This window comes from Centroberyx affinis, unplaced genomic scaffold (assembly GCF_046629955.1).
Source record: "Centroberyx affinis isolate AG114_WGS23_722 - 3 ecotype Tasmania unplaced genomic scaffold, CSIRO-AGI_Caff_v1 ptg000793l_1, whole genome shotgun sequence".
NCBI classification, from domain to species: Eukaryota; Metazoa; Chordata; class Actinopteri; order Beryciformes; family Berycidae; genus Centroberyx; species Centroberyx affinis.
This window is the reverse complement of record NW_027279399.1, coordinates 35,974-61,278: the sequence shown is the minus strand read 5'-3', so window position 1 is coordinate 61,278 and position 25,305 is coordinate 35,974. Positions and strand designations below refer to the sequence as shown.

The following is a 25,305-nucleotide window of genomic DNA, read 5'->3' as shown; positions in this document are numbered from 1 at the left end:
TTAAGAAAGATGCTATACAAATATAACAAGTCATTAGTATCATTATTATTATTATTATTATTATTATTATTATTATTAGTAGTAGTAGTAGTAGTAGTAGTAGTCGTATACTTTTTGCCACTCTTCTTATTGTTGTTGTTGGTGGTGTTGGTATTGGTATTGGTACTACTAGTATTGGTATCGGTATTGGTACTATTGGTATCGGTATTGGTACTGTTGGTAACGGTATTAGTATTGGTAATGGTATTGTTGTTGTTGTTGTTAAGGTGGACAGAAGGCCAGCCTGCAGCGGCCCCCCAATAGACGATAGTTTCCTGGAGGAGGGGAGCCCCACCATGGTGGAGAAGGGAATGGACCCTGCCTCTGTATTTGAAATGTGCGACGACGACGACGACAACGGCATCCACGATGTGAAGGAGTCGGGCGGGGGCGGGGGTGGGGGCGGGGGCGGGGCGGGGGCGGCCGAAGGCATCGCCGCTGCTACTGCTGCCCCGCTGCCTTCTGGGTCGGAGGGCGGCGTGACGCTGCGACACCGGAGAAGGGGCAGGAGCTTGGAGAGGGCAGAGCCTAAGACTAAGAGGGAATCGTGGATCGACCCCCCCGAAGAGAGAGAGAGCAACACGCTCACTCAGGCTGAGATAGAGAGCTGCATGCAGACTTATGAGGTAAGAAGAGCTAATACACCCAAACTCAAGCTGCTCTGCTTTGGGTTTCAAAGGGTGCTACTTTTTCTCCTCATCAGATATCAGTTATTTTCCAATAAATTGTAAGAATTGAGACTGTATATTGTTGTATAATATTAGGTATATTAAACAGTATATATATTGCCAGCTGGGCCACACTCATCTAGCCATTCACCTACATTCTTCCCATACTTATTTTGGTCATGTCTCATACATGAGATGGCGTCTGAAATGTAATATCAGTCCAACACAGTCCTTCAACCTCCACGCCTGCATCTGAAGTGGTGTGAATGAATTCTGGGTCATGTTCCATATGGGCATAAGTTACTATGTGCTTTATGATAGTATCCTGTTTGCTTTTGGGTCCTATTATAGCACACAAGTGATCTACAGGAATATAATGTATGATTTTCCAAACAGCAGGCTCTGCATGTGTTCAAAACTAATTTCTTTGTGTACAGTAAAACCTCTCCCAGGAATATAAGCCTGATTCTTATTCTTCCAATTACAATTGTGCCAAGTAATAACATTCATAATGGTACTTACTTGATAGACCTAATTGTCCTTTTTGTCCCTCTCAGGACACCTTCCAGGACTACCAGGAGATGTTTGTCCAGTTTGGCTATGTGGTGCTCTTTTCCTCCGCCTTCCCTCTGGCTGCCATGTGCGCTCTCATCAACAACATCATTGAGATCCGCAGCGACGCCTTCAAGCTCTGCACCGGCCTGCAGAGGCCCTTTGGACTCAGGGTGGAGAGCATCGGCCAGTGGCAGGTCAGAGATCACAGATGATACACTTGATCGGGGGCTCTTGGGTTGTTTTCTGCCAGGGACCCAAACTGACAGAGGGACGGAGGCTAATTAGATCCATTTTGAAAGTTGGAAAAAAAACATTACACTTGATCATTATGAAAACAGTACTTCACTAATGCTAGGCTGTATATATTGTCTGCTGGTTGGTGACTATGGTGGGCAACTATGACCTTAAATTTGTCTCAGGTAGTAAACTGATTAGATATGATTGAATGAAATTGAACTGAACAGACTGGAACTGAACTGAACTGAACTGAATTGCACTGAATAAATTCTTTTACAGTGCAGCATCGCATAAATTCAATTCTAAGGAGCGGCATATCAGAAATGTATTTTTGTCCCCATGCAGACTGCGATGGAAGCCATGGGCCTGATTGCCATCATAGTCAATTGTTACCTGATTGGCCAGTGTGGCCAGCTGCAGCGCCTCTTCCCCTGGCTCAGCCCTGAGATGGCCATCATCTCCATCGTCATCCTCGAGGTACCACAGCTCATTTCCGCCTGTCAGCCTGAAGTGCTTAGAGAAGTGCTTTTCAAACTTTTTTCTCTGTGCACCAGCATTTTCAACGTCATTTTTTCTTGTGATCCAGCACATATTTTGCTATTTTTTGTCGGCTAATAAGAAAATGTGACAGGTATTTAGGCTGCAAACTTGCTAGTGTACTGCATGTTTTTCCACTGGCTTAGCAGGAATGTGTGGCATCAGAACAATACAATAACCTTTGTCTTACACAGAAATATTTTGACCCCAATTTCTGTCATAACTACGGGAGCCATTTTGATCTTCCTGTGACCCACCACATTGCCTCTTCTATTCAATCTAGACATATGGGTGATAAGTTATGTACTGTGTTATGTACTTGGCAAATCCCCTGATACCTGATCTCTGACAGTAACCCGCTCTGTGGCGGGGCTGTTTAGTACTGACCAGAGATCAGCTTCTCAACCAGCACTTAAGTTAAAAAGCCAAGCGCTCCTCGTGTTTTTCCAACTATTCGTAACATATTGAGATCTTATTTCTGTCAGCTGTGCACTCTGTAGCCTGTTGAGGCCACATCTATATTCAGACGAAGGTAAACAGCCTACAGCTCTGTCCTGGCCTGATAATGAAGTCAGGCCCAGCAGAGGGAGAATGTTATGGCCCAAATGTTGTACAAGCTTCAGCTCGAGTAACATACCTTTAAAGCGTATTCTGAGGCATTATGTGCATTTTTTGATAAGGATTGTATTTTCATGCATTATTATCCTCTTTTACTCCCCTCCTAAACGTTCTTTGCCTGCCTGCCTGTCCATCTGCAGCACTTTGCCATCCTCCTGAAGTACATCATCCACGTGGCGATCCCTGACATTCCCACATGGGTTGGAGAGGAGATGGCCAAACTGGAGTATCAGCGCAGGGAGGCCTTCAAGGTAAACCACGAGAAAACTTAAGGCCAAGGTTGCACTGAAGTGACAGTTCACTTCTATAATAGGTGTCATGGAAAAGTTGCAAGGAAGGGAATAAAGTTGAATTGTTCAGGCAGTCTGGACAAGCCTTAATACGTCAGTGTTGTTGTCTTGCCAGAGTTACCTCATTATTTAAGTATCTCTGCTGCAATGTACTGTAATGTAATATCTATAGATGTAGCCATCGTGGGAGCCAAAATTTATGCTGCAAGCTTGTTGTACTACTGCACTGCAGCTTTCTTGTTGGGGATAAATTACTTGTATTTCAATTTCTGGTGACTTTTCAGCCAGAAGAACCAGAAGAAGCAAGTAATGGTCTAGCACCCAGACTTATGAGAGACACATTTTGTGTTATAATATGTTCAGTTCTACTTTACAACATTCACCAGAGAATAGGCTGTAGTGACCCCTGCAGCAATAGTGCAGGATAGATGCACAATGAGAGATTTGTAGGACGGTTACCGCTGCAGTATTGTAATGCTTAGTTGGGTTCGTGCTGATTCTAGTAAATACATTATGGGAATGTTTCCCTCCCTTTGCAGAAGCATGAGCGGCAGGCGCAGCAGCACTACCAGCAGCTGCAGAGGAGGAAGAGGGAGGAGGAGGAGCGGCAGAGACAGGCGGAGCACATGGCCCGCAGGGAGAGGGAGCGGGACGACGGCAAGGGCGACTCCTCCGGGGATCACCACCACGACAAGGGTCACGGCAGCAAATCGCGGCCCGGGGGTGGGGGAGGAGGGGGCGGCGCGTCGGACAAGCCCAAGAGGCCCAGCTCTCTGCTGGCCAACAATAATGTGATGAAGCTGAAGCAGATCATCCCGCTGCAGAGCAAGTTCTCCTCGGGAGGCGCCCGCTCCCCGCAGTCGCCCACCGGCAACGAGCCAAAACTCCCCGGGTTCCTGAGCTTCAAATTCCTCAAGTCGCCTGAGAACAAGAAGGAAGTTGCCGCGGCGGCCGCTGCTGCCGCCGCCACGGCCTCCAATACCGCGGCGACAGCGGTATCATCATCATCATCATCATCATCAGGTAGCGGCTCTCAGGAGCGTTCCCAGTCACCCAGCAAAGCCTTCAACCCTGGGAAACTGTTTAACTTTGGGAAGTCAGAGGGGGGGACGTGTGTGAACGGGGCGCAGCCACCCAGACCGGGGGAAGGATCGTCCTCGCAGGCGTCAGACAGACAACCGTCCAGGTCCGACTTGAACGGGGTCCCGGACGAGATCCCCTCGCCCGGAGGGGAAGGGTCCGAGAACGGACATTCGACAGACTTGGACCCGGCCGGCCCTAAAGTCTAGTAGCCCCAGACAAAGAGCAAACTCCTCTTTGGTTACATGGAAGCTGAATAAGCGAGGTGTTTACTGTGAGGAAAGGCCCGACCTGCCTTCCATGCTGTCACAGGCCGTGTGTTCGCGTCCCTGAAGCAGAGCGAGGGAGAGGTGAAGCTGATGAAAGATGACTGTTGACTTGTGGTGGTCCGCTTTTTTTGCTGAAAGACAAAATACAGGCTAATAAGAAGTCTTTATAAGAAAGACATAAGCCCTCCTATCATGCCCGAAAAAACACACACTCACTCCCTTACACACACACACACACACACACACACACACACACACACACAAACACACAAACACACACAAACCCTTCCTTGTCTGCAATACATAAAGAAATGCATGAGCTGCGTTTCTGATATTTTTAAGCCTTTAAAGCAGAGAGCTGTATTTCTTGATTTCTTTTAGTCAGAAATTGTAAGCATCTTGGTGGCCTGCCACTGGAACATAACAGTCTGTTATGGAGGAAAAAAGATTCAAAAAAAAATATACAGTGGTGTGAAAGAATCACAGATTTTACATCAAATAACTACTGAGAGTGTTCTTAGCTATCACAAAAAACAAATGGTCATTAGATATCTGTCTCATTTTTAACTGTGAGGGATTCTTGGGCCCTTCACTTTTATATTGAAGTGGAACGATTGGAAAAGCAATATCAATCAGTGTTTTAATTACAAACAGTACTGCAAATCTGATCAATCATCACATGAACCCTCCTGTAATAAGCATCCCCGATATACCGCCAGCTTTATTTTCAAAGCGGAGGTGATGTCGGAGCTTGGTACACTTCTTCCCATCCCGATGGCAATATCAGATTTGTTAAAATGACAGTGGTTCTGGATATGTCGTTTTGAAGAAAGGTGTGAAATGAAAGTAAAGAGAGCTAAGCAAGACAAGCTGTCACATACTAGTATTTGTACCGAGAGAGAGCAAAGTGGAAGAGAGACAGAAAGCGAGAAGAAAAAAAAAAGCAGAGGTGGACTTTGGTGATTTTGAGAATATGGGAAGATGGAGTATGGAAGCCTGTTGTGTGCTGTTCCCCATCCAAGCCTGTACACATGGTTTTAAACATGGATGGTGCTCCATTTCCACACACACACACGGCTCTAACTAGACTTGGCAGACAAGTGTAGAGTTTAAAAAGAGGTAACATTTGCACTAAACCCTGACGCCCTGCATAGGAACACATCTCTCTCTGCAGGGGGGGAGGGCCAACACCAGCCTGCCTCATAACATTATGCAAAAGCTGGATTGTTTTCTTTTTCTCATTTCACACTAGATGCTGTCTGTCCACTGATCCCTGCTCTTGACAACCAAGGGATCTTCCTAATCATTCATATGAGGCATTTTGTTTTTTTTACAATAGTTGCTCTTTTTTATGTTGAGCTCCATATCTTTTTTATACGTACCATTTGCTGTATTGCTTTATTGCAATGCTAATTGTTGAATGGACATTTCCTTTTTTTAACCAAAGCGGTACCTTTCTGATTATACTGTAAATCCAAGACATATGTTCTCATGTACATTAATTTCATCGCTGTTTATGCTACACATGATGTTCCTTTAATAAGCGAGCCCATCAGCTACCACTCACCACTCTTTCAGCTCTGCAGGGTCTCCAGAGGGTGGTGCCAGAGCGCAGGCAATTTATCTGCATAGCAAAATGTTTTGTGTGGAACCAGTTGTTCTGATTTACCACTATCCGTGACATCCGTGTCAGATGTTGCAGCGACTGCAGAATCGGAGGGCCGGGCTGCGGTTTCGGAACACTTTGGAAGGAAATATGTATCTTGGTATCCACTGGGCATTAGATAAGACACACACACAAACACACACACACACACACACACAGAGAACATCAAGAAGTTTGCAGAGGCCGTTGCACCGCATAACAGAGACACTCAGCTTGGCTCAGCGGCCAGGCTGAGAGATGGAAACATTAACTATGCATTTCCACACCATCGCCTCTGGCAAGGATCTTTGCAATAACATTGAGTTTTAGAGGAGACTTAGCTGTAGTATCCTAGTCTAGTCTAGCCCCCCGCAGGTCCCATCCATACTGCATTATCCCTCGCCAAACTCTATGCACCATGTCCCAGCTACACAATAAACAACATTTCCTTGTGTCCCCTCACTGGTTACTTGTCAATGTTATCGGCTTTCAATCCTGAGCAGTTCTCTCTCCATGTGGGCTGGATCAGATGCACACATACTGTATCTCTCCTGTGTCTCATGTCTACTATGAGGAAACTCCCGTGACACACTGCATAATAATCTCATCCATCTATCGCTTTGTGTGCCCAAAATGAGTCTGATCTGGGATGATGATGACAATGAGCATCAAGTAGGTGTCTGCCCACTGCTGCCTCTTTCATTGTGTAATAACTTTCCAGTAAAACTAGTCCACCGTTCAGCGGAATAACAAAAGGATGGATAAAAATGTACTTCCACAGAAAGGCAAAAAGATGGTGAGGTATCTCTTACTGACTTGTCGAATGCAATAAGGAAAGAGGAAGGAGAGCCATTTGTGTGGTCAAAGTGTCATTTTACTGTCGTTCTATGTTCTTTTATGCAGCTGGAAGTCATCGTTTATTATAAATGTAAAATTAGAAGCGCAAGGCCGAGGGAAATTGAATATCATCAGTGTCTTTGAATATCATTCTCACAGGCTGGTCATTGTTAAAGGGATACTTCACGGCAGGAACGGCATATTAGAGATCAAGGCTTTCATACAGATGGCTTAGCATAGCAGAGCGGAAGTGGAGCATATTCTCATTAAAACCTTTATTCTTGCAGCATTTGGATTTCAGGGATGGATGATGCCATGATGCAATAGACCTCATATGTCATCTTTTGAAGCTTCATCATGAAAGGGGAAGTCAGTTTCAAAGAGCAGGCACAGATGAGATAAGACCATTTGCTGATGCTATTGCAACACCACAGTGGAGCGGAGTGCCTCCTTGTAGTTCTTCCTTATTCAGGGAAAACTCTTAAATGGGCTGTAATTTCACTGAATACATCCGGATAGAATTAACCAATTTGCTCACTTATTTCTCTATTGCACTCCTGGGAGCAGCAACAAATTCTCCTTCCACAGATTGTTGTTATGAAGCTCTGCGCAGAATCTTCCTCTAAATAAGTGTTAGTTGAAGTAAATTAATAGTTCTTTAATAGCTTCGGATATTAACAAAAACAGGAGGCACTCGAGAGACATCCCATGCCGGAGACATCAGCATCACACATTTCCCTCAGGCCGAGCACAGGCGTCCCACACACAACTTTATCAGCTCCGACAACTGAGGCTCATCAGCCCTTTCTGTGATTCAATATCAAAGCAGCAGCGGTTCTTAAAAGTGTTTTGGGTTTATCTAGATATAACAAGTGCTATCATTCTCATGTGGAAGCAGCGGGATAGGAGTAAGTGAATTTAGTAAATGTGCTGTGTTGTGTTGGATCTGAAGAATGGATGTGTAGAGGTGAGACTGTCACCACAGCTACATGGAAACCTGACCCTAACCTCAGAGCTAAAGATAAGACATCTGGAAGCCTCACTTACTGAAAAAGACATCATATGCTCTTCCAATGTACCACTGTACAAAAAAAAAAATCTTTTCAAGAAAAATACAATACTGGGAAATGGGATTATTTATTTCTTTTAATTTATTTTGTCATATTTTTGTAAGACCTGAAAAATAGTTAATAAAACTATTTGAAAATGTATTTCATGTGTTGTGACCCACTTGTTCCAGCAAAAAAGTTATTCTCTCACTCACACATACTTTGCTCTCAATATTGGGACTCAGAATCTGAGATTGAATAATAAACAAAATCATCCATTAAAAGCATCACGTGACAAAAACTGAGTTTCAATCCAGTTTTATTTCAGCAAAGCTAAAAAGAACATATGATCTAATACACATAAGATGGGGCAAGGCTTAGGGTGTTGTAGAACAGTCAATCTATTGGAGCAGAAGCATAACGTGGTTTTACGCTTCAAAAACAGACAGGGTATGTACACTGTAGGTAGGGAGGAAGATGACTGACCACACTGTCAACCCACACTGCAGCATCTACTGATAAGAGGACAGGAGGCTTTGCCGTGACTTTGCCGGGCAGTGTCAACAATAACATTAAAAAAGGTCTATATTCAGTGTTGTACAGTATATGACACCAATACAAACTGAATCTCAGGAACAAGGCAGGATGGCAACTGCACTTTGCTGTGCATGCTTATTGTGCATTCCATGGCAGAAAATATAATACTCTTTTAAACCCCCTGCGTTCATCTCAGCGCGGCTCTCGGACAAAACCCATCCAGGGCCGTCACTGGTGCAGCTGTCCCAGGCCCTGAGCTGGGGGAACAAAAGTGGCCAAACCACAATGATCGGTTACAGGGCTGATATCTCCCTAAACCATAGGAAGGTAAGACCTCACCCCCCCACCCCCCCACCCCGCTACGTTTTATCACTGGCCCAGGAATACTTGGACCTGCCCTGGAAACATCAACATGCAAGACAAGATAACATCCACTGGGCATCAGAGCTCTTCTCTTTACTTCTACAATATCCATGGACATGTATTATTTTACAAAAGGCAGACACAATGTTATCCCATTGGAGAAACTACATCTGGCACTGGCTATTATTTACACACATCATAATGTATACTTTTTCCCTTTTCCAGACATGTACTGTACATACTTCTCTTCACTACCTGTGCTGTTACCTAGTTGTGCAATTGAAAATTCTAACAGATTATAATTCACAATTCAATATTTCAGCATCTTTTTCCTTCGTTTCCTCTTGCATCCTATGATGAAAGAGCAGCAAAAAATCAGAGCAAGCCATTGCTGATCCAATTTGTCATACCAGCCTTGATTAGCCAGAAGGCGGCGCTAGGTGTAAAAATATTTCTCAGAAACACCAACACAACATTTAAACCAACAAGCACAAGCCCCAAAATAGAATGGAGATATGCATATTGACCATAAACACAAATCTAAGGGGAATTCTGGAAGAGTTTCTCCTACGTTGTGCAGTTCTTCACAGTGCATTCTTGGTTCTGTTGAATCAAACAGTGTGGAGAAACGTTGCAATGCCCCTGTGTGGCTGCAGAGTGGGCAGTGAAACTGAGAGGGTGGGCACTGTGGCTGGCAGGAAGCTCATTGCCAAACATAAACAATAATAGTTATAATAAAAATAAAACAGTAACAAAATGTTCTCTTTGCACAAATCAGGACAGACTCTCTCCAGTAGTTTGACAGAAGGCTACACGAGTCACATACCAGTATGAGACTGTTTTTAAGGGTAGTGTAGTGTCTGACTTCGATCTGTCAAGTCCATCTCTGACACTCGATCAGCTCTGCCATTCTTTCAACGACTCACTCACCTCATACATACATACAGCTCAGCATGCATACAAACAATCACACATCCACAAACACACACAGGGCATGGCCAAGATAAATAAAAGCAACACCAGTATGAAGTTCCCATGGTGATGGCTCAGTTATGTCCTAGAAGGTCAAGGTAAACGTCAGCCACCACCCGTGACTTTGAGAGAGAGAGAGGAAAAAATGTTGGCGTAAAATGTTCTTATAATCGGAGATGTCATTTAGGATGATTTCTGGTTACATTATCTTCATTAGCATGACCATTAAACCATGGGTGGCGGCGTTGTTGCTGGGGGCTCCTTCATCCTGGAACACACTGTTCACATTAAGAAAGAGATGCATCTGATGATGAGGACTAAGAATGTTGTTGCAGTTATTAGGATTTCACTAGTTCTCTATGGGATGTCTGGGTTGATTTAGTGCCAGGAAATGCACCCTGCCATACTACAGAACCACCAGAACTCTTTATTAAGGTGGGACTTTACTGTTTCCTTTATATTGGTTATGCCCTGTAAACACACGCAAACACACACACACACACACACACACACTTATGAGTCCTCATTCATCTCTTGGCTATCTGTCCTGGCGATCTTCCTCGGGGGTGCTGGGCTGTCGCCCTCGCCTTGTTCCTGTTCCCTCTTCTTTGCTGCATTCTGTTTGACAAAAAGTGGATAGTACAACTGCAACTCAATGATTATCCAACTATCAAAGACCACTGGTTAATTACCGTTTAATGAGGCTAAAAAGTTTAAGATAATCATTAAAACCTACAGCACAGTGAAGCCTAATAAAGATTGAGAAGTTAATTGTCCATAAATGAAGACAAAATTGGGAAATTAATTGGTAGTGCATGACTCATAAGTGGGTCCAACATGCTCACCTTTTTGTCCCACTGCTGATGAAGGTAGCGCAGGAGGATGTTGGTTTTCTCTGTTACAATAACTGTAGAGAAAACACAGCCAGAATACTATCAACATTATATCAGCCAAATTATGATCCATTTTAATCGTCCTATGTAGTGAAAATACTTCAGTAATCAACTACAAAAAGGGTGTTTGACATTATGTGATTCCTCAATAGAGCTTTATTGTTTAATCAAGTCTTTAAGGTTGAGGCAATTCCTCCCAGTAGTTAAGATCCTGAGCCTGGTATTCTGCGGTGGGTTTGGTACTTACTCTGTTCTGAGGGGTATTCACGGGTTGGAAGGTACACAGAGGGCCTCCGGTTCTGTGAACAGGTCACAAATTACAGCTGCACTTTCTCCTAATGCCTTTGATATAGCATATATTAAAGTTAAGGAACAGGCTTCTATGTCATTTATGTCTTGATAGAAGTTGACATATCAGACCATTGTTATCCATAATTGAGATATTCTATGGCCAAATCTGTGCCGATTCATTACAGTCTGAGGTAATAACCCCTCTCAAGGAAAGAAATATTGCCATAGGCTACTCACAGATGCTTTACAAACAGAGTCTGCATGGAACCTGCTGAAGTTGCTCTTATTGTAGACAGGGAGCCCTTTCAAGAAATCAGCCTGTGGGAAGAGGGTGATGTGATCAGTAGATCTAGTAGGTCTGGTCTGTTATAAAATCTTATGGCCTCCCCTTTCATCTTGCATCTGACCCAAAAGACCACAAATCAAGTGAGTCATCTGTGTGTCTGCCTTCCACAGTAATTCCTCTTTTTAATTTCTGTTGTTATTCACCTGTCAAATAGGACTAGTGCATTAAAATGGATGGGTTGGCCTTAGCCTAGTCTCTACTGATCTGAACAGTAAATGATCCATTTCTAGAAATTAAGCCTGTAGATATTCAGGGCACATTCTGTCACCAGAGCAGGCAAAGCTGAAATCAGAGTAATATCAATACAGGTGTCAAGAAGACAGAGGAGGGCAACAGTAATAAAAAACACATAGGGTGGTAAGTCCCTGCAAATGACAGAGGACAATAGTCACTGAGCCGGTACTGGGCGTTCCCTCATCTCAGCAATATGCAAGCTAAAGGGCCTTCTTTTGGTTCAACTGTCTTCCATCTAACGTCGTCAGTTACCTCTCACCTTGAGCTGAATGTATCAGCTACAGTCTATAGCAAGTGGCATCAAATTAGCATGTCAGAGCTGACTAGCTCAAAGCACGAGTCCCACAAAACGATGCCGGTTTGGCCTGGGTGAATGCCAAAAAAGCAGAAGCAGGTGTGGCTAACAGCTACCTAAAGTTAGCTAGCTCGCTAGTTAGCATTTTTCCTCTAGCTAACTGTATTACAGCTTCATTATGCAGATATTTAGGCGATATTTACCTTCTCCATGATAATGGCAGATATTTCTAACGTCGATACGCCGACTTGTGGAGCTTGGCTTGCTCGTCTGCCGTGCTGGTCGTGATGGCAGGCAGTGTGAGCAAGGTTAGCCGCGCTAGCTTACTAAGCAGCTAGCCGAGACAGATGTCCTCTCAGGTCTTGTTGCAGAAGAAAATGACGCCCTTCACATACAAGTTGTTGTTTCCATTCTAGATCACGGTATCCGTGAAAAGCTTGACAATATTCTCATTAAAAGAGTCTGCAGTTGTCATAGCATGAGTTAGCAGGCTAGTTACACAGGACTTCTTCAGCTAGCATGATGGCTAGATGGTGGCGATGCTTCCCTGGCCACGCCTCGAGAGCGCCCATTGGCTGTCGGTTGCTCCCACGTGGTGGCAGCTTGACGAGGTAGCCTATCATTAAACAGAACACTGGATGTAATATTTTAGCCCCTCCCTAAAACATTGACATGGGAGGACAGCTCCCTCATGTTAAAGCTTCATAATAAGAACCAGCTACAGCTGAAACAGTTTCGAAGGTCTTTGCTTACTGTCTCAGAGGCAGTGGACCTATCAATACTCAATCAATACTAATTTCGGCCTATGTCTGTAATCATACAGCAAAACCCATGGGAAGGTGTAGTTAGGCATATTCTATTCTATTCTATTCTATTCTATTCTATTCTATTCTATTCTATTCTCTTCTATTCTATATCAAAGGCTGCAAATCAAAATATTAAATTAGTTACAATTTGGAGTATTTTTTACTTGATCTGAATGATGACATTTAGGTCATTCCTCAATTTTACATGGCTTCTGTAGTTGAGTTTAACAGGTTAGGGGATGTTAGAAAAGCCCAAAGTGATGGAAGAGAGTTGTATTGTACCATTTAACTGTACCATTTATAGCCTACAGTACACTTTTCAGCATGCTCAAACTACCACATATTACCAGCTACAATAGAGCCACATGACAGCATAGCATATTCAAAAACATTTAGGCTAATATCTCTGTTGCACATGTACTGATTGAGGTAGGCTATAATCAGGAAAATAATGAGCATTATAGAATGGTTATTCAAACATCTATATATCAATACTGTTGACGTTCAGTGCCTTCTATCTACTTGTTTTAAATATTGCTTAATCATGCACCAAACCCTTTAAGTAAGTAGCTGCCTATGATCAGAAAGCATTGCTGTCCTATTAAAATATGTATCTCAAAATTAACCTTAAATCTGGTACAGCTGCACGGAGGCCTCAATGACAATTGGCTTGATGTGTTTTGCTGGTTCTTGTCTCACCTCTCTCTGGCACCTGCCTCCTTGGACTCCTTGGAAACAGTTACCTAGCAACAAAAGCCATGGCAACTGCACCAGCACCAGCACTAGCTACTTATGATGCAGGGGAATGGGACTTGATGAGATGGAGTGATATTCCTTTTTCCTAAGAAACGTAGGTAACATTTTGGGCAGATATGACAAGATTTAATTTTCAAAATATTGAGAAATTATTAAGAGAGGATGCTTTTCTTTTCCTTCCTTGTTTCCCTTTTGTACATAGCCTTTCCAGAAGTGGTACAATCTGATTTACACAGATTAAACAACAGCTGAAGACATGAAACAAGAAAAACTATTAGGAACATTTTTAAACAGAAAAAATATATAAATACAGAAAAAGGAGAGAGAAAGAAAAAAAATCAAATTGAAAGCAACTCCATTATAACATTTAGTGAAAGCCAGCCTGCAAAAGTGTGTTTTTTCTTAAACAGGATTTAAAGGAAGAGAGTGACTTCGCTAACCTGATCTCCTCTGGCCGGTTGTTTCAAAGCCTCGGGGCCCTGATGGAGAAGGCCGGATCACCCAATTTTCTGTCTAGATTTTGTAACAACCATACATGTTGCATCCAAGGAGCTCTGGCTACACCTCAGCTCATAAAGGATAAAAAGATAAAAGATAAGAGCTATACCAAGAGGCTAGACTGAAACCAGACATAAAAGTGATCAGTAAAGCCTTAAATCAGCTCTAAAACTGACAGGTAACCAGTAAAGGGAAGCCAACAATTGATATACTGATACTACTAGGACATGAAGACAAGGGTCTTGCACACACCATGGCTAGTTTTTTCCCATGATGATAATGAGAAAAAACTCCACACACTGCATTATGAAATCCAGTTGAAATCATTAGTGGATTAATGCATGGGCCAAAAAGGAACAGTTCACCCCAAAATGAAAACTGTGTGATTATCTACTCCCCTCCATGCCAGTGGAAACTCCACTGAAGTTTGTATGAGCACCAAACACACAGCAAGTTAGCAACTGCAGGTCCACCTCAGCTTTATAACAAACAATTGATTGGGGTCTGGTTGTTTACAGTTTTCAAAGGGGTCATAAAATGTTGATCACATATCTTAATGGCTTGTGCAGCAAAATCCAAGTGTTTTGTAGTCAAACGAATTTAATGTGGGTCCAGGAAGCCTAGAAATACCCCATGATCTCTTATGTGAATTTCAGTTGAGTTTTGACTGACATGGGGGTGAACAGACAAAGAGTTTTTACTTTGGGGTGAACTGTTCCTTTGGGGGACAAAATGATGATCCTCATGTCCTGGTCCATGATCCTCATGTCAAACACAGGTGCGGACCCTCATTTGATTATGTTCTGAGAAACACCGTCTGAGAAGATTTTAATGTGACTTTATAACTGTCTGTACTGTAGGTGGGGAGGTAACGGTGGGGTGAGTCAAACCTATGTACAAATCAATCATTCTCTCATTGTACTTACTGTGACTGAAATAATTAAACAAGTCCTCATGTTGCTGGACTGCCCTCAAGGACCCTTGCTGGTCCCTGGACCCCACTTTGGGAACCACTGGATTAGGGAATCCATAGGGAGCTCACAATAATCAAGGTGCTATATAATAATCAATCATAATATAGGTTGCAAAAGGGTTTTATGTAGGCTATAGACAAAAAAGCTGATAGACAGTATGTGTACGTGGGCTGTGACAGTTATTCTGTGCTGGTTCTGATCCTGTGCAGTGCATTGACACCTCCGCATAGAAGCCCGTTTGCTATTGAGCCCTAAAGAAAAATCACTCCCTACAGGGACTATAGTGTATCTGTGGTAGGCTACTCAGTAGTTACTTAGTGACCTTGTCCTACTTTATTGCATTTCTATCTCCTGTGGGATCATTCTGATATTTCTATAATATTCCAATTGGAATTTATATTTTTGCTGAGATATTTGTATGGTAGGCTATCCTTCTAAAATGTGTCACAGGATATAGGCTATAGCTCTTTTTCATTAGGGTAACCCATGTGTTTTTTTTGTGTCAGTCAGCAGTAGGGGGCAGCTCTTTACACTACTGTACATCCACACACACAACCAGTAGGTAATAGTGGTTCACTTCGTGTGTTTATGGATCAAAAACACTCCTGACATGCGGCTGGACCCCTGGCGCGTCCCGAGCGCCGATACCAATACTGCAACATGGAACCGACGCAAATATTAGGATCTGCGTCTGAACCACTGAAAGACATGCTGTAATACTGTCCGCTATGTGGAGGCTATACCAACGGGGCAGCAGAATCCAGATAAATTAGATTATTGGATTGACTGCAACAGATTAGCTCGCCTGCTTCCTCGATGCTTCATAAGAAAACGACACCCATCTGATCATATTTCACGAGGAATTTTGGTACTATCAGGGTAAGGACCTTTGCTATTCTGCTATGTAATTCTATGTTTCCTCGGGCTATGTGATTGTTTTGATTGTAGTATGGCTGTTTTGGCAACAGGCAAGAATTAGGTCATTGCAAATAAAGTTGCGCTGCAATTAACCAATAAATTAATGTGTTATTCAATATGAATAAATTCTGAAATGACATTTTATTTGCCAAGAATATGGACAAAAGGAGAAAACATTCTGGCACTTGCCCTATTTGCTTCATCAGACGTTCAGCCTGTGAGTGGCCTATTGAACACGCTTTATTGTCTGTTGTCAATAGATGGGGACCATCTGCCTCGTTACCTTCACCCAGGTGAAACACATTTTATTTTGCCAAAATCAGCAACAAGAGCAGGCTCTAATTTGGTTATTCAGTGCTCTTACTTGTCTGTTTGAGAACAGTGATTACTTTCCTTAAGCTAAAAGTAGTCAAATTGTCAACTGTAATGTATATTCTGGGCATTGTATTAACCTGTCAAGCTGTGTATTTGTGATAAATGAAAACACCCCTACAACTTTGAATAATGGTTTGAATTTTGCTCAAAATGGCCCAAATGACTGAAATATTAATTACATTTTGAAGATGCAGACAGACCATCACCCACTGATTAATAAATATAGGATGCACTGTTTTCCCACCAGCTTCCCTGTGGCTAAAGAGCACTCAAAACATTAACAAATATTCATACTTCATTCAGAGTTTTAGAGTTCCTCCTCAATCTTGGTAAGAGCAGGCCTATACTTCACAAAGGAATGTGTGAATTATACAGTATTGCCATACAAAAGAACAGGCAGTGATGGCATAAGATGAGGCCAAAAGACTGAACACATAGACTTTATGTACATAATACCATACCTAATCTACTGTAGTTTTTCCACACTTCAGTCTAGCCTTCTTCTTTTCGTTCAGTAGGAGAAAACTACAATAACATTAAGAAAGATACACTTGGAAATGATCAGTAATAACACTTCAAGCACCGTTTAGTTACCAATCTATGCTGCAGGCAGCAAGTGGAATACCTGAGGACCTTGAAAGGGCCAAAGCACTTGATGTCGATGTTTGTTGACACATACAGCAATCCGGGTCTACTTGGATGTTATACTGTATTTGTTTCTAATCCCTTTGATAGTCTCTGCTCTTTTCTGGGCATCAATCCCCACTGTGATTCTTTCCTACCTGCGTGAATCCTTATGTAACAGTATCCTGCACCCACTGACAAAAGAGGCCATGTGGAGACTATCAGAGGATACAAACTCCCAGCATTAAGGATGGTGATGGTGCTTGATCATATGACATCAAAAAGGTACACGCAAACAAAAACCTGCTTGTAAACCCCAAATTATGAAATGCACCACTCTGATATTAGAGAAATATTGAGATAAAACAGTACTTTTGTACACACCATCTATTTTGTTAAATTTGAGCAAATTAATCATTATATCTTAGAGTGTCTATTTCAGCCAACTGGATCAATCTTATAATAGATTCACAATGTGTAATAAGTGAGAATTGAGTCAGTATTCAATTGCATCACGCACGATGCAGCCAACTCTTTCAGTCTAAATCAAGAGGTGGGACAGTTTATGTTGCCAATTTGGAGAATCTATATCTCGCTCAGTGATTTGCCATTCACAGAACAGTTATGTCAACAGTCTGTCTCTGACGTTTTCCTGCAAGCACCTCTGAATATGAAATATTTAGCATTGTCTTTGCTCCTGCTTATTGAATAATATATAGAGACTAGATTAGCAAGACAGGGAGAGACTGCACTGAAAAGGGGGGATAGGGTAGGTGTGGCTTGCAAACAGCTCAGTGCATATAATATATATTGCTCTTCCTCTCACAATGACACTATCTGTGTGTATTTATTTTAGAAGTATTTGCAGAAATGTGGTTATTAAGCAATAGTCTGTTTTAAAGCGACTATACTGTAGTCCTAATAAGTCCACAATTGTAAATAATACATCTTTATTCACATCAATGTTTAATGAAATTGAAGATAATGAAATACATTATTACTAAAGGGGATTTTACAGAACAGGTATAAACATTATGCACAAGCAACAAGTCCCGGCTCATGCAGAAAGAACAGAGAGCCCCAGAGAAGTGATCATGTGCCGTATGTAAACAAAGTGACCCCCCACTGGACATTAGCCTTTGGATGTTAGGATAATATTAGAAGTAAATGTCAACCTCAGTGATATCGAACTGCCCAGCTCAGCCTCCTCCAGTCAGAAAACACACAGCGCTGCATAACACTGCTGTGTGGATAGAGGTTGTGCTAGTATAAGCAGAAAGGACATGGAGCCAGCCAGCCAGGGAGGAATGTTTATTACATTGTTACCATAATCCCCAGCTGAAGGCAGCAGACAGTGCATTTCAAGTATAGAGAAGCATGCTTCAAATCACGGGGGGGGGGGGGGACTACTACCAGTGTTACTGTTTTCTCCAAGAGAGGAGGTAAACAGATTGTGGTGTGTGGACTTAGGAGAGACAGACAGCCAGAGAGACAGAGGGTATAATCCCTCCTTGTAGGGAGGGGAGCAACAGGAAGGAGGATAATGCCGCTAGCAGAGAGACATACAGACCCTGCTAGGCTGCTGGGCTGTTGCCATGGCAGACAATTAACAACTAACTAAAAACTAACACATACAGCTTCATGCACAAATGACTGCAAGGGGTGTGTGTGAGGCCTGCATTATGAATAGTCTCATTCACCATGAGGGAATTTATTAGTCTGATGGTACAGTGGAAACATACACTGGATACATAATGTACTTACAATAGTATTCACTGTTTTAATGAAGCCATTTGAATGGTGTAGTAAGTACACTATGTATTATGGAGATTTTCAAGTACCTAGACAGTAATATTGTGTACTTAGAATACTTTCCCATGGGTTAATACGCAGGTTAACACCCTGGAATAAGACCATTGTAAAGTAAAGTGTTACCCATGTGTATTTTGTTCAAGCTTGTGTGTGCTTTTTTGTTCATGTGTGTGAGTTCATTTGTATATGAGCTTCATTCATACCAAAGTGACCATCTAATTTTGCTATGTTCCTTAATTCCCATTACATTTATTGGGCCATAGCTTTAGATTATGTTGTCTAAAAGACACCATTAATTTCTGTTAATGGTTTTTCCATGGTTTTGACTCTCCTGACAGTCGGTGTGAAACCTGGAGTAGGCTATGGGCCGGTGCAGAGTGAACACATGGCAGCCAGCTTTAACTCCGAGGGCTATTACTGTCCCTCTCTATTAATACCCCCAAAGGCCTCGCTGAGCGAAGACGCTGCTCAGCTACGTCTGAGAGAAAGTAGCCAGGGTTTAAGTTGTAATTAGTGGCACAAGAACTTGTTTACCTCTCTGAATGACATATTTGAAGAATCCTACTTGCCCTTTTCATGTAGAGGTTTAAAGTTCCAGCCAAAATAAACAAGAATAGGCTACTTCCATGTTGGTGGAACGGTGCATGACTTTTTACTAGATAAACAACAGACTTCACTCAGGATGTTGAAAAGCCTATTGAGGGTGCTGGCACATTCAAAACCCTGAGGTTTTATTAACAGAATTAGAGATGAAATAATCAGTATAGTTAATTTGGATTGTTTTGCTTCTTTTTACGGTGTTACATCTATTTTTATAATCCTTGTAGTCTATATAGGTTCAAGTCAGATGGACTTGTGCTGTAAACATGATACTGGGCTTGTAAACATGGTTCTTGTTATGATTTATGTGCCATTGACTCACATGGCCTACATTGTGTGTGTGTGTGTGTGTGTGTGTGTGTGTGTGTGTGTGTGTGTGTGCGCATACAAATTTATCTGTGTGTTTGTGCATCCATGTTTGTGTGAGTGTGTGTTCATTCATGTGTGTGTGTATATGTTTCCTACAGACTGGCAGCCATGCTGACCAGCTTCATGGACAGTCTCTTCTGCTGCCTGACCGGGAAGTCTGCCAACGTTGTGGTTCCCGTGGAAACCTCAGAACTTGCCGACGGCTACGAGTTTGTGGAGGTGAAACCGGGCCGCGTGCTGCGGGTCCGACACATCATCCCCGACCGGCCGGTGGTGGAGGAGCCCACCGGGCAGGGCGGGAGTGTCAGCTGCAAACGGAAGATCACAGTATACCGCAACGGGCAGCTGTTCATTGAGAACCTGGGCGACAGGGCGAGGACGGAGCTGACGAGCGGCCAGAACGGAGAGACGGATCCCAACAGCGCGGCAGAGGTCGAGCTGACTGACGGCGGCGGCTCCTCACCGCCCGGCAGCGTCCCTGAAGCCAATAAGTCCGACTCTGGCACAGGAGGGAAAGACGGGGCGTCTGAATCAGGAGCAGGGGATGCCGCAACCGGAGAGACTACCGGACAGCCTGACCCGTCGCAGCAACCCAGGAAGCGCAAGCGAAAGCCCAAGCGCACCGTTGTGATCGACTGCGAGAGGAAGATATCGTCCTGTAAAGGGACGCACTCGGACGTGGCGCTGTTCTTCATCCACGGGGTGGGAGGCTCGCTGGACATCTGGGGAAGCCAGATGGACTTCTTTTCCCGGCTGGGCTATGAGGTGATCGCCCCGGACCTGGCGGGTCACGGGGCCAGCTCGGCTCCGCAGATAGCTGCAGCGTACACCTTCTACGCCCTGGCCGAGGATGTGCGACTCATCTTCAAGAGATATGCACGCAAGAGGAATATTCTCATAGGACACTCTTATGGGTAGGTTACATCACAACGTTCATACAACACAGTGGATCTCAAAGAGTGGTCCCAAACTGGAATCTCCTCAGCAAAGTGAAGAATAGTCACATTTTACATCTTACTATTAGCCTATTTCACAAAATCTTAAGTTATGGGGGTTTCTGCGGCAAATTTTCTTGGAAAGTCATAAATGTTTCTCTTTGGTTGCCCTTGATATTAAGAAGTAGGAGAACCCCTGAAATGCTGCTATTGCTATTATTATTAGCAATAATTATTATTATTATATTATTATTATTATTATGGTGATACAGTAGGCCTACTTTGATTTCTTAAGAACAAGAACAAGAGTGTGCTGTATATACTCTATATACTCTGTGTATGAGGAAAATGCAATAATTTTCACTCCCAACATGGTTTCTCAGTTAAAAGACAGAGTAGCCTACAACAAAATAAACAACATGATTACCCTGATTCTTATAGCCTGTCATATAGCCAGCCTTGGTTGCACATTAAATTTCTATTCCATTCCATTCCATTCTATTCTATTCTATTCTATTCTATTCTATTCTATTCTATTCTATTCTATTCTATTATCTGTCCTGCTTGCCTAGTGTGTCATTCTGTACGTTCCTGGCCCATGAGTATCCAGAACAGATCCATAAGATGGTGATGATCAACGGAGGAGGTCCCACAGCTCTGGAGCCCAGCCTCTGCTCCATCTTCAACCTGCCAACCTGTGTGCTGCACTGCCTCTCCCCGCTGCTGGCCTGGAGCTTTCTCAAGTGAGACTGGGTGTAAAACACAGACAGCAACTCGACAGAGAGAGAGATGTAGCACTGTCCCCAATTGAGTTGACATGCAGGGTCCAAAATTAACTTTTTGGCTCACCTACCCAGGACTGGTAAACTCAAAAAAGTACCTGCCAAGAATGATACTTATAAGCCAAAATAGTTGCCACAGATTTTTCATAGAAATATGTCACCCTACCTGTCAATGCTATTTCATGTATAGAATCAGTTACTCTTTAAACATTCAATAAAGAAACAAGAGCAGACTTTTAGTCTTTAGTTTAATTTTTAGCTGCAACCAGCACCTAGAAGTCAGTCAGTCAGTTGGTCAGTCCCAAAATTTTCAAAAAAACTTAACTATGCATGTGCCATTGCGGGATACAGCTATAAAGACTCTGTGAGCCTGACAATATGGATCACTTTGAGTTGAGCTTGGTTGGTAATGCATAGGTTTGTCATGCCAGTTCTAATCCCGGGTGAGTCAATGTAGTGCTGAACTGGTCCCACAAATTACGTGCTTGTTAATTTAAAACTTGCTCACTAACTTATACAATGGATCAAGTTTAGAATTTGGCATGGAGTGCAAGAGAAGTCAGCATAATCAAATGATCAAAGACTGTATACAATCAAGGTATTCAAATGTTTCTGTCTCAAAAGTTACCGACCAGTTTGATGGGCGACCCCTTTTGGACCTTGTTGACATGTCATCAAAATCCATCTGTCACGTTTGCGGCTCTAATTTCTGAACCCTAATTTACCCGTCCTCTGCTCTGCCCCCTGCAGGGCCGGTTTTGCTCGGCAGGGTGCCAAGGAGAAGCAGCTGCTGAGAGAGAACAATGCCTTCAACGTGTCATCCTTTGTGCTGCGCGCCATGATGAGTGGGCAGTACTGGCCCGAGGGGGATGAGGTCTACCATGGTGAGCTCACGGTTCCCATCCTGCTGGTACATGGCATGTACGACAAGTTTGTCCCCATCGAAGAGGACCAGCGCATGGCAGAGGTGAGGGGGCTGCTACCAGCTAGAACAGTGTCATTTTAAACCCAGGATCCAATCTGACAAAATTTCTGGATGAGCTTTTTTTAGTCATGTTACTTGTAGGGATCATGAGAATTAGCATCAAAATGGATCATTTGTTGATTTTATTTTTAGTTGTCTGAGGCCCAATACCTCCTCATTCTTCCCCTGCCTTTCATCTGCTCTGTTTGGAGAATAATCCCAATTCTAACTCTGAACTCTAGTTCCCTTGTCTCCCCTTGTCTGTCTCCTGACACATCCTTTTTTAAGGCAACGAAACCACTACTCCTTCAGCAGGGACGGGGATTAGCAAATGAGACAAAATTAACAAGGACACTGTAATGGGCTGTAAGGAATAAAGTAATATGAATAACCATATTTGTTGGCAAAACTGCCTATCTATGGTACTTTGCCACATAATGTTAACTTATCTTTACATTATGGCATTGAAGTCCTCTGTTCAGTTGATAACTAAAATCTCTAACATTTTTTCCATTCTGTTTTGTGTCAGATCCTCCTGATGGCCTTTCTGAAGGTCCTGGATGACGGCAGCCACATGGTCATGATGGAATGTCCCGAGGCCGTCAACACACTCCTGCACGAGTTCCTCCTCTGGGAGCCGGCCACCCCGCCAAAGAAAGAGTCCAAAACTCGTCCAGAGACTGCCAAAGCCCGACCCGACAGCACCAAGGCTACGTCAGACACCGCCAAGGTCCGACCCGCAACTGCCAAGCAATCCTCATCAAACGGTTAACAGGGGACTACAGACAGCCAGGCCAAAAGATAACTCAAGATGTTCTTGCTGCACATTGAGTCCGATCGAAGCCGAGGCTTCCAGTGGTTGTAGCCCTGTACCATGGCTGGCCATGCCCATGTGTGTCCAGCTGAACTGAGCTGGTTTGAACTGCTGAACCTGCACAGGGCGAGCCAAATTAGCCAGTCTCTCTGAACTGGTTTCTGAACCGGTCAAGCCCAAGGTTGGACTTGTGGAGGAAGGACGCAGTGTCTGCAGGGGGCTAGAGTTTGAGTCCAGAGTCCAAGCCTTACCTTAGCTGCAGAGATGAAGGACGGAGGAAAAGGAGCTTCAGTAATGTGGTGAGACGGGGATCCTGCAGGTCCATTCTGCAGCTTTAGGCTCCCTACCCTCCACATACAGCATGGGAGTCATGGCTGTGCCTTGAGGTGGTGTGTGACTAAGGAAGGGCAGGAAGAGCAAGAGATGGAATACAGTAACATGCAGTGTTTGTAACAGTCATGTGAGCAGGGTCTGAAATTAACACCCAAGAGCGCCAAGAGCCAAATGCCAGTAAAATGTGTCTTTGGTAGATAAATCAGTAAGTGACACCCATCATACCGACTGGTAGCTTTTTGAGATGAGAACTTTTGACTGTCTCAGCTAGACAGTCTTTGGTCTTTGGTCTTAGTCAAATCAAATCAAATCAAATCAAATCAAATCAAATCAAATCAAATCAAATCAAATCAAATCAAATCAAATCAAATCAAGTCAAGTCAAGTCAAGTCAAATCAAACCAAACCAAACCAAATCAAATCAAATCAAATCAAATCAAATCAAATCAAATCAAATCAAATCAAATCAAATCTTCAGCAAACTGCCTGGATAGTTGCACTGTTTCACTTACTGATGAATTACAACATAAGTGTACAAAATAGCACTGAAAACAGGTTGACATTTTTCTATGAAAGATGGATATTAATTATGTTGCCTGTAAGAAACATATTCTTGGCTGTTACATGTTTTTTTTTAGGTTACCAGCTCTTGGCTGAGCCAAAAAGTGAATTTCAGGCACTGCAAGTGAGGCTCAGAAATGAGGAGTAGCCTTCCCTCCTGCTGATCCTGGTTATGGGACTACAGTAGTTGTGTTGTTCAAGAGTAAAACAACAATAAGGTGTGGACTTTGTGTTGGGAACTGAGTGATTGAGTTGTGACTTGTCAAGCCCCGCAATGGAGGAATGGCAAGTAGGTGATCAGGACGGAGAAATAAAAGTCAATTTGCTGCTTCCTGCTAATCAGGTAAATGTCTGCTAAGTCAAGTGTGGCCTGGTCAACAATACATTAGAGTATAACTTGAAACTCCATAATGATTAATGACCTTACATGGACAGAGGGGGCCAGGAATTTAGTAATGTAGAAATCAAATGTACATTATCATCATAACGAGAAGTTAAATCAATGGATCAATCGATCAATGGAGGTTTCTATTGAAGTGTATCAGGTAATGCAGAAGTAGAATTTTGCAACCCAAACTGTTGGTTCCAATGTTCCAGTTGATTTATATAGAATTGTATTTTTTATTTTATATACATATTTTTTTAAATTTATTTTCAGATAACAAAACAAAACATATATTATTTGTCTACACACTGAAACCACATGTCTAATGCCAGAACTGGCATGCATAACATTTATAAAATAAATATAAAATATTCATAAATATTTATTCAACGATCTGCAAAGTGTTTTTGCAATGTAATGATCTGCTGCTAGCATCTTTAATCACTAAAATGCCCAATATGACAATAAGTGACTGACAATCAGCACTGCTTGACAGCTTTCATGCAGCATTAGAAAGCACTTCTTTGAGAAGAATCATATTTTAATGGTTGCTCTGCCTCCTGCAAGACACTTTTGTTTGCAGCTCTTTCATATAATTATTTCAGAAACATTTGCTTAGTTTTTTCAGGGAGGCAACGTGTCTGTGCTGGAAAGACTCATGAAGCCCTTATGAAGATTGTTCTGTAAATGATAAGCATTTATTTCTCACCACAACTATGCTGAACAATAATTGTTTTCCTCTGACAAGCTCTGATATATTAGTGTTTATGAAAACTATATTTAGACACCTCTCTCTCTCTCTCTCTCTCTCTCTCTCTCTCTCTCTCTCTCTCAAAACTAAGTATTGTTTTCTGAGTCTCATAAGTGTCCTCATACATTGATTACATCAATGTATCATAATACTGTGTAGCTTTACTATTTAGCTCCTCAAAGGTTTACGATGAACATCTGTGCTGCAACTCTTCAGGGCAGACAGCCAGTTTTAGAAAGCTATTAAGTCCCTTGTGACTGTTATCCGCCAACTACAGTAGTGTGTGTGTGTGTG

The 25,305-nt window shown here is 42.8% G+C and overlaps 3 protein-coding genes across 3 annotated transcripts in view; 2 read left to right on the top strand and 1 right to left on the bottom strand.

Moving 5' to 3' along the window:
• Positions 1–4,233, top strand: part of ano8b (anoctamin 8b) — a 34,500-nt gene extending 30,267 nt beyond the window's left edge. Inside the window, exons 15-19 of the mRNA XM_071520369.1 lie at positions 267–665; positions 1,265–1,456; positions 1,845–1,976; positions 2,795–2,905; positions 3,484–4,233. Of these exons, the coding sequence (XP_071376470.1) occupies positions 267–665; positions 1,265–1,456; positions 1,845–1,976; positions 2,795–2,905; positions 3,484–4,233 (1,584 nt within the window). The remainder of the gene's footprint in view (positions 1–266; positions 666–1,264; positions 1,457–1,844; positions 1,977–2,794; positions 2,906–3,483) is intronic.
• A 5,326-nt stretch (positions 4,234–9,559) lies between these two features.
• dda1 (DET1 and DDB1 associated 1) lies at positions 9,560–12,284 on the bottom strand. The gene is made up of 5 exons (XM_071520368.1): positions 11,959–12,284; positions 11,118–11,198; positions 10,837–10,888; positions 10,542–10,603; positions 9,560–10,314 (listed from the first exon to the last, which is right to left on the bottom strand). The coding sequence occupies exons 1-5, from the start codon at positions 11,965–11,967 to the stop codon at positions 10,210–10,212; spliced, it is 309 nt and encodes a 102-aa protein (XP_071376469.1). The 5' UTR covers positions 11,968–12,284; the 3' UTR covers positions 9,560–10,209.
• A 7,308-nt stretch (positions 12,285–19,592) lies between these two features.
• On the top strand, positions 19,593–22,940 carry LOC139644856 (protein ABHD8-like). Its single transcript, XM_071520370.1, has 4 exons — positions 19,593–20,401; positions 20,995–21,165; positions 21,955–22,171; positions 22,698–22,940. The coding sequence occupies exons 1-4, from the start codon at positions 19,596–19,598 to the stop codon at positions 22,938–22,940; spliced, it is 1,437 nt and encodes a 478-aa protein (XP_071376471.1). The 5' UTR covers positions 19,593–19,595.
• Positions 22,941–25,305: the final 2,365 nt, after the last annotated feature.